The sequence below is a fragment of the Bubalus bubalis genome, chromosome 16 (assembly GCF_019923935.1).
Source record: "Bubalus bubalis isolate 160015118507 breed Murrah chromosome 16, NDDB_SH_1, whole genome shotgun sequence".
NCBI classification, from domain to species: Eukaryota; Metazoa; Chordata; class Mammalia; order Artiodactyla; family Bovidae; genus Bubalus; species Bubalus bubalis.
The window spans coordinates 59730947-59740303 of NC_059172.1; the positions used below are offsets into that span (position 1 = coordinate 59730947).

The 9357-nt window shown below is 44.7% G+C and overlaps 1 protein-coding gene across 13 annotated transcripts in view; it reads left to right on the forward strand.

The window, feature by feature from the left end:
• The window catches only part of CADM1 (cell adhesion molecule 1), a 362986-nt gene extending 353837 nt beyond the window's left edge, over window positions 1-9149 (forward strand). For all 13 annotated transcript variants that reach the window (XM_006079236.4, XM_025266853.3, XM_025266856.3 and 10 more), the window contains 2 exons: window positions 3951-4082; window positions 6116-9149. In XM_006079236.4, the coding sequence (XP_006079298.3) occupies window positions 3951-4082; window positions 6116-6234 (251 nt within the window). In that variant the 3' untranslated portion in view covers window positions 6235-9149. The remainder of the gene's footprint in view (window positions 1-3950; window positions 4083-6115) is intronic.
• Window positions 9150-9357: the final 208 nt, after the last annotated feature.

Consider the following 9357-nt stretch of genomic DNA (forward strand, 5'->3'; position numbering starts at 1 on the left):
CTGGGTTGAGCTCCCTGTGCTATACAGCAATTTCCCAGCAGCTAGCTATATTATACATTAGGTAATGTAGAAGCTAGGGCTTCCTTGGTGGCTCAGCGATAAAGAATCCCCCTGCCAATGCATGGGACATGCGTTCGATCCCTGGGTCGGGAAGATTCCCTGGAGAAGGAAATAGCAACCCCCTCCAGTGTTCTTGCCTGGGAAATCCCATGGACAGAGGATCCTGACAGGCTACAGTCTGTGGGGTCACAAAGAGTCAGATACGACTTAGTGACTGAACAACAACAGTGTAGAAGTGAGGGCGGCTGTAGAATCTGTCAGTTTCCTTCTCTGCCTGATTTGAAAAGCGAGCCTGAAATCTGGAGAGGATGTTCCCCAGGGAAGCTGATGGGACTCTAGGGAAAGGCTCTGAACCCCTCAAGGAGCAGGATGTGTGGGCGATGGTGAAAGGCAGGGGCATTTCCACAGTGTTCTCTGTGAGGTAATTGCTCAAGGAACAGTTGTGAGCAGGACAAGGAAGGTCACTTGGCCAGTGGACCTTGTGGGAACCTATGCTGCTATTGGTTGGCGGTACTGTTCTGGGCTCCAGTTTGCACTCTACTCCCGTAGCCTGGCTCCTGTCTGTATAGCGTCCTGTGTAACTGCTTAGGACTGTGAGTGAGGCACCAGCCCACTGCATCCAGGGGTAGGGAACCAGCCTTCACCTGGGCCCCCCACCCAAAAAGTGGAAGTCGCTCAGTCACGTTTGACTGTTTGCGATCCCATGAACTATAACCTGCCAGGCTCCTCTGTCCATGGAATTCTCCAGGCGAGAATACTGGAGTGGGTAGCCTGTCCCTTCTCCAGTGAATCCTCCTGACCCAGGAATGGAAGCAGGGTCTCCTGTATTGCAGGCAGATTCTTTACTAACTGAGTTACCACCTTGGACCAATCAACGACACTAGAAAAACTCCCCACTCAGCCCACACGTGGACACACAGAAAGGAATGAGACAAGTCTGGAGACAGCGCCACTCTTCATAGAGGATGCCAGGCCACACCAGACGCTGGAGGACGGCCAGTACTGTATCAGGGCCTCCCGCAGTAAACTCCAGGGCAGGCCAGGGATGGAAAGAGGTGGGGCAGAGCTGCAGCCCACTCTGTTCCCTGTACATTCAACACCACTTACCTTCTGTGTCCGTCCACAATAATTGAAGGCAGGAGAGATGTCTCAGTGATTAAGTGGTGGTAGTAAACTTTCTGATCAAAGTGAGTATCGGAAGATAGCTGGAGAGATTACCCATATAAATAAGTATCTATAAAATATGTATGTCCCTGAGGATGGGAAAGATAACTAGAACCCAGGTATTTAATGTGGGCACAGGACAAGGAGAAATGAGCCTCTTCAGCTCTGAGTTCCTGGAAAGCAAAGGTCAAATGAATGATTTTTGGCTGGAGAAATTAATCCCATAGCTACAAACCCTATGATGTTGGTTGGTTGGTTTTCTCTTATCAGAGCTTCCCCCTCCTTCTTCATCTCTCTTCCCTCCCTCCCCACTTCTCTTTCTCTGGCTTTCTTTCCCTAGGCTTCTAGGATGGTCCTGCGCCTCGGCATGGAGGAGGCAGTCTTGGAACAGAGAGCACAAAAGTGCTTCCCCCAGTGGGTTAAGTCCAGAAGGGGCAGCTTCTCTCTGCTCCATCTTCCTGGGACCGGACCTCTCTTCACCTCTCACCTCTCAAACCCAGCTTTCCCCGCTGCTCAGTAGCTGGAATCACTTTGTTTTTCTTACCCCATTCTAAGACACAGGGAGTTAGTTGAAAGAGCCTCATATTTCAATAGGTCTGAAGCTTGTGGCCATTGGAGAGGAGTTAATTCTCATTCCCACAAGAGCCCCTGTTTTGACAGCTCCCTAAGGGAAGCACAGCTTTCTGGCTTATCCATGACTTTGGTCTCCCTGTGAGCAATTTTGATCCTGTGCAGTTGGGGTGAGAGTCTCTGGTGTGTAAAGCATTACCCTCCAGCAGGTACCATGTGTCGTGGTACGTCCTCCTGGGAGCGCGCCCCTTCAACAAGCCCTGTTGTCTTAAAAGAAGAAAAGAAAAAAAGTTTCCGTAGCTGAGTTCTGCCTTGTTGAGATGACTTTCAAGACACGGAGGCTGCTGCCCCTGCAGTAGGCAGCGCTTTGGGATGCAAGGGGAGACTCCTCTCTGCCACATTTCAAGGCGAGCTTATTAGACGTGTGGCTGGAGGGGCCCGTGCGTCACAGATCTGGCTAATTGGCTGCAGTGCACTCTGCCTCCAACCCATCTCCATTCTCCAATTAAATTCCCATCATCCTGTTGTCCTGGGCGACCCGCTGCTGCCTCCGATTCCATCCACATTTCTATTTGGGTTTGGAGTGGGGAATTTTTTTTTTTTTTTTTGGTCATCCTTCCAATGGTAACTTAATGAAACACTTTAAATACTCCATTTTTAAATTTAAACTCTTTTAATTAAAACACTTTTCATGGAACCCTCAGTCACGAGTTATTTCCCCACATCCTTCAGTACTTAATCTCAGAGCAGAATTGGAAATATCGATAGAAAGTGTAAATCATGCCCTCCTGCTGAAAGCGTTGTATCAGGTTTCGGCTCAAAAGAGCACCATTACCTTTAGCTGTCACGGATCTGTACACTTGATCGATAAACTTCAAATATTATTAGAGGTGGAGGCTTCAGAGATTTGCTCTGTTCTTTGGAGAGAGACAGAGATAAATCTTTCTTAAAAATTGACTCGAATTTGCACTCTCCGTCTTCCTGGTGAAATGCATTTCTCTTAGGCGTCCAGCAACTGCTACGGGGACAGATTTATAGGCCATGTGCTTCTTGTACTGAAAGATTTAAATGGTAAATCCTTCACATATGACTTCACAAATCATGTAAAGTTAAAAGATTTTTACCGTTTCTGTTGCTGCTGTGCTTAAATTGTAAGGTACAGCTAGTAAATCATTTTAATGGAGGTGTCGTACTTGACTCAATAAAAAAAAAGACAATGGTTTAGCTTCCACTCGAAAATGTTAATGTATTAATCAACAGGAGAATAATTGTTTTTTACTACATTATAAATCTCGGGTGCCATTAGAATTTCAGCAAGGGGTGATGTAGCCACATTCCTAAATTAAAATTGTTTACACTGCCATACATCCATTCTGCATGGCCATAGCTCATTCGGGGTTCATTTTGGAGTTGTTCCCCAGCCAAACATGTCGTTCCTCAGTCGAAAGAAGACATCCCCAAGGGAGTGATGCTTATAAAGGAAAATTAATTGCATCGTGGAGTGTTAAATAAATAAAAGAAAAACCGTCTGTGGCAATGGACAATTATTCCTTGCTGTCTTTTTTTGAAATAGGTTTTTAGGTTTTTAGACAGAGGCTTACTCCCTCGTACATCCTAAATGTAGCAGGCATGTCACTTGTCTCTAGTCCCCTAATCCTTGTTTTATCTCTAGGCAGCTGGGGCTTTTGAGCTCCTTGCTTTTCCCATGCAAATGCCTAGTGGGGAATAAGTTGCGGGGCATCTCTAGAAAGATGCTCCAGCCACCCTTCCACAGCTCCTGTTACTGCCTGAAGGTACCTTTCCGAGCTCCCTTAAATAGTTAGGTCAGCCTCCTGCATAGGATCTGCAGCTGGTTGCAGAGAGGGTGAACGCCAAGACCAGGCCAGGATTGGACAGACTCTATTTCTTCTCTCTCTGCTCCCTAAGCGTGTTCACACGTGTTAGCATCCGATGCCGCTTAGAATGAAATTGCCTTGAGGGGAGAACAGGTCAATTCAGCACTGGACAGGTCCCCTCGGTGGCACTCGATCCATCTCGACTATCCTGACTCCTCCATTAAGAAAGAAGGTGACCTCTGATCCTGGAGGCAGTGTCTCCAGGGTTTCTGGTGTCTCCTAATAGACTCTACATCCCTATTCCTCTTCTGATCTCAACAGATTCTCGAGCAGGTGAAGAAGGCGCGATCAGGGCGGTGGATCACGCCGTGATTGGCGGCGTCGTGGCTGTGGTGGTGTTTGCCATGCTGTGTTTGCTCATCATTCTGGGGCGCTATTTTGCCAGACATAAAGGTAAGCCAGGGGGCCTCCTGTAAGCTTGGGCAGCCAGGAGGCCTCGTGTCACCATGGCCGCTGCCTCTGTGGGACTTGGCAAGCTTGTCCTTAAATAGGCAGTTTGGTTTCTGGGGCCACACAGCCTCTTTGATTCTTGGAACTGGGAAAGAAAAAAAACAAAAATCTTAGCAGCCGCTGATTAGGAAGGACTCTGAGAGTTGTTGAGTAGCACTCCTTGATTTGGATTTTTTTCTAAATAAAAAGCTTTATAGGTTTGTTATTCTACAATCCATCATCAGGGATAGAGTAAAAAGTCTAAGGGGCTGATGTGTGAGGTGTGGCATGAACCCCAAAATGATAAACAGGGAAAAGAACCCCCGTGACCTTCCTCTTTGTGGGAAACATGTGGGCTAGCCCTGTGCCCCGGCCCCCAACGCTGGGTAAGCTGGTCACAGCGGCTGGAATACTTCCTTGGTTTGATGTGCCTTAAAAGCCACATAAATATGTATTTTTAAAATTATCAGTGCAATTGATTTAAATTGCCATTAATCATCACACTTATCAACTGTGCAGTCTGGATGGGCAATCATCTTTGCGAGTGCTCCTCTCTACCCCACGCTGCTCTGAGCCTCTTCTCCCTCTCGGTAATTTATTCTTCCTTTTCTTTTTTGGCCCTGGTCTCTCTCGGGTATTTTTCTCAAGCACTGTGCAGTGGGCTTCCGGGCCTTTCCTGTAGTATAAACTCGAGGTGCTGGCAGACTGCTGGATGGTAGACCTTGGGTTCAGGGTGGGTCCCCTGAGCACAGCAGTGGAGGTCCAAGGTGCTTGACAATCACCTTTAGAATCCAAAGTGCCCATCTCGAATGTAAAACAGTTCGGGGCCCTCCGTACTGGGGGTCCTTCTGCCCACGCCCAGGGCTCTGTATACACTCTGCCCACTCCCAAGAGGCAGTCTGTTTGGCAGAGAACTCCCAGCCTCTTGGTGTTAAGCTTGATAGAGCCAGGAAGGTCAGGCGAGAGAGCAGGGCTGAAGTCTGCACAATACTGCGAGTTGCTGGGAGGAGGGTGTACTCTACAGAGGAAAGAGGGACATGGGAGGACCATCCGAATGCCTGCCTTCTTGGATTTGTCACTCTGAAAACGTGAAAGTTCAACAGCCTTTTCTTACTTAAGAATCTTTGCGAGCACGATACCTAACGGGAGGAGGGTGATTTGATTATCATGGGCAGTGCCAGCTCTACCTGTATTTCATACAGAGGTGCAACCCTTGTCTTTCTCCACGTAAACCGTTGGGACTTGCTGATAAAGAGTGTCACCAACTCCGTTAATGTTCTGTCTATTGTCATTATAAAGTGGCTGTGCCAATTAGCAAATCCATGAATCTGGGTCCCGGCTAGAGTGACATCAGAAGCAAGAATCACTTGTTTCTTAAGGCAGATCCCATGCCTTGCTTCCAGCTGATACAACATCAAATTCTTTCTTGATCTGGAACCCCACTCTGCAATGGGAGGCAGAAGAAAAATCAAACCTACTTGTGCGGGTTCAAGCACATGCTCACTCATGGACAGGCGCCAGTGCTTCCTGAAGACAGGAGGCGAGGGTTCAAATAAACCGTGTGAGATGACGGTAGAAAATCAGCAGGGCCCTAATTCATTTATTGGCTAATTGCTCTTCCTTGCTTTGGTCTTTAACCATGTACGTGCACATATCTGGCCATTGGTCCTGGGCGTTTACTGTCAGCAGCTCTCCAGCTTCCTGCATTTTTAGCTCCCACTCACGTCTTCTTCTGCTGACATCCTCTGGTCATAATCACGGCTCTAATGTCTCATTTGCTGAATTATATCGCAGCGGTTCAGTTGGAGTGGTGCCTTTGGAACCCCCGGATCCCCATTTGTCTCACCCACCTCGCTCTCTTCTTCCAATTGTTTTTTCCCCTCTGCTGCCTGCACACCACTTCGGCTGATGATGGCCATAAAGCAAGTTGCCATCTCTGTACCACTTTACACAGCGGCCATCAGACAGTCACGGTGCTTTACCCCTTCATCTTTCAGGTACATACTTCACTCATGAAGCCAAAGGAGCCGATGACGCAGCAGACGCAGACACAGCTATAATCAATGCAGAAGGAGGACAGAACAACTCTGAAGAAAAGAAAGAGTACTTCATCTAGATCAGCCCTTTTATTTCAATGAGGTGTCCAACTGGCCCTATTTAGATGATAAAGAGACAGTGATATCGGAACTTGCGAGAAATTCGTGTGTTTTTTTATGAATGGGTGGAAAGGTGTGAGACTGGGAAGGCTTGGGATTTGCTGTGTTAAAAAAAAAAATGAAAAGAAATGTTCTTTGAAAAGTACACTCTGCTGTTTGACACCTCTTTTTCTGATTGTTTGGTTTTTCAATTTTTATTTCTTCTTACCAAGTCATACTTGGACGCTTGGATTTAGTTTGGATAGATTGCAGAAAATTCTGTGCCTTGTTTTTCGTTTGTTGGTTGCGTTCCTATTTTTCTTTTCCCTCCCTCCTTTGTGTGAATTTATTTTTCCCCAAAAAATTTTGGATTTTTTTTTTTCCCCAAAAAAATCTCCCGTTTTGGAATTTGCCTGCTGGGATTCCTTAGAACCTTTTGACCCTCCTTATTTTGTTATTGTTGTTCCTTTCCTTTGTTTATTTTTGAAGCTTTCTGTTCAAAATTCAGTTTCATAAAAGGAGAACCAGCACAGTTTAGATTTCATAGTTCAGAATTTAGTGTATCCATAATGCATTCTTCTCTGTTGTCGTAAAGATTTGGGTGAACAAACCATGAGAACTCTTTGCTGCTGCCCATGTTTCAAATACTTTAGAGCAGTGAAGACTAGAAACTTAGACTGTGATTCAGAAACTGTTCTGTTTGCTGTGGAACTACATCACTGTACAGGGTTATCTGCAAGTGAGGTGTGTCACAATGAGATTGAAACTGTCTTTAATTCTGTATCTGTAGACGGCTCAGTATAGATAATACCCCACGCTGTCCAGAAAGGTTTGGGGCAGAAAGGGCTCCTCCTTTTTCAGTGCCCTAAACAGACCTGACAGGTGAGGTCTGTTCCTTTTATATAAGTGGACGAATTTGAGTTGCCACAGGAGGGGAAGTAGGGAGGGGGGAAAGATAGTTCTGCTCTGGTTATTTCTGTTCCAAATGATTCCATCCACCTTTCCCAATCGGCCTTACTTCTCACTAATTTGTAGGAGAAAGCAAGTCCATGTGATGTGTGAATGACTGAATGGGACAGGTTTTTTTGGTTTTTTTTTTTTCTTTCTTTTTTTTTTTTTTCCTTTGTGCTTAGTTAGGAAGGCAGTGGGATGTGGCCTGCATGTACTGTATATTACAGATATTGGCATGCTGGGATTTCCAACTCGAATCCGTGTGAAACTTTCATTCCTTACGATTTGGCTTGACAAAGGCAGGAGGTACAAAAGAAGGGTCGGTATTGTTCTCAGGCCGGCCCGCCGCCCATCTCAGTTCTCGAAAGGTCAGAGCAGAGGTGGAAAAACAGCATGTAGGGGATTTTCAGTTACTTAATCAAAACTCAGATGTGAGTGTTTTTATCTTTTTACCTTTCATACACTAGCCTTGGCCTCTTTCCTCAGCCTTAAGAACCATCTGCCAAAAAATTACTGATCCTCGCATGATGGCAGCCATAGTGCATAGCTACTAAAATAAGTTACCTTGAACATATCTTAGATGGAGAGCCTCGGGAAAAGGAAGAGGAGTCCAGTTACCATTGACATTTTTTTAAAGAAATGGGATTTTCATTGAAACGTCTAGGAAATCTAGAAGTAGTCCTAACGGACGAAAACTAAACTCTTACCATGTGCTTTGGTAAGGCTCCAGACTCCAGAATACAGTCCCTATGGAAAGATGGCATCAAAAAAAAAAAAAAAAAAGATAGATCTATATATATATAAATATATATTATATAACATTTTCAGTGAGTAATTTTGGATTTTGCAAGGTGCATTTTTACTATTGTTACATTATGTGGAAAACTTAACGCTGATTTATTTAAGGGGAAAAAGTGTCAACTCTTTGTTATTTGAAAGCGTGTTTATTTTTCTTGTCTTTATTTTAACCTTTGATAGAACCATTGCAATATGGGGGCCTTTTGGGAATGGACTGGTATGTAAAAGAAAATCCATATCGAGCAGCATTTTGTTTTCCCCCTCTCCTATCCCTAGGCACTTAACCAAGACAAAAAGCCACAATGAACATCCCTTTTTCAATGAATTTTATAATGTGCAGCTCTATTCCGAGCCCTTAGCGCCCATTCCGACCATAGTATAATCGTATCAAAGGGTGAGAACCATTTAGCATGTCGTTGAAAGGTTTTTTTCAGCTGTTCTTTTTAGGAAAAAAACAAAAACAACAACAAAAAAAAAGGAAAAAAAAAAAAAAACCCCACCATTGCTCATCGAATTGGCATCTCATCTCTGGGGACCGCCCGTCTTTCTGTCTCGACGAGTGTACGGTAGTGCGGTGCCCCGACGTGACTCTATGGCTTACGATGTCGACATGTCTCAGGTGCACGTGTTTTGATTGGTGTTTTCCGTCTCAGGTAGATTGCAAAGTGTAGGCCCCACGCATTGGAAAAATAATAATAATAATAATAAAACAAAGCAAAAACAGGAAATTATGGATTTTAGTTGTATATCGGTTTATGTATTTTTTTCTTAAGTATACAGTGCACTGTTTGAAATGTATTGTTGAGTATTACTTTGTACAGGTTGATCACTTTTTTTAGAGTGAAGAAAGAACAAACTTGTTTTTTTGTGTTTTTTAAAGGAATATAAAATAATGAAGGATGTATAATTGATGCCAAATAAGCTTGTTCTTTAGTCACACCGACGTCTGACTTTTCCCTTTAGGCCAGTTCTGTTTTTAAGGTGTACATGAACGATGTGACGGTGTAAGAAATTCCATATCCATATGTTCCATTCGCATTTTGTATTGGTTCATGTATACCATTTTTACAAAAAAAAAAGAAAAAAAAAAGAAGTACTATAAAATATCTGTCTTCTTAATAAAAAAAAAATTAATGTTACAAAGTGATCCTTTCATCTCATTATGGACTTCTTACGGACGCCTCAGCCTGGGAGAAGTTGGGCCCCTGGTCCAACGTCCACCTTAGGACCGCGCGCAGGGCCGGAAACACGGGCAGCAGATGCTCGGAGGTGCTAGTGGCCGGGCTTCTTGGAACCGCCTTCTCTTCCTCTGCTCATCCTTCCTGTTCTTGTTCTCTCCTCCCCTCTTAGCGGCC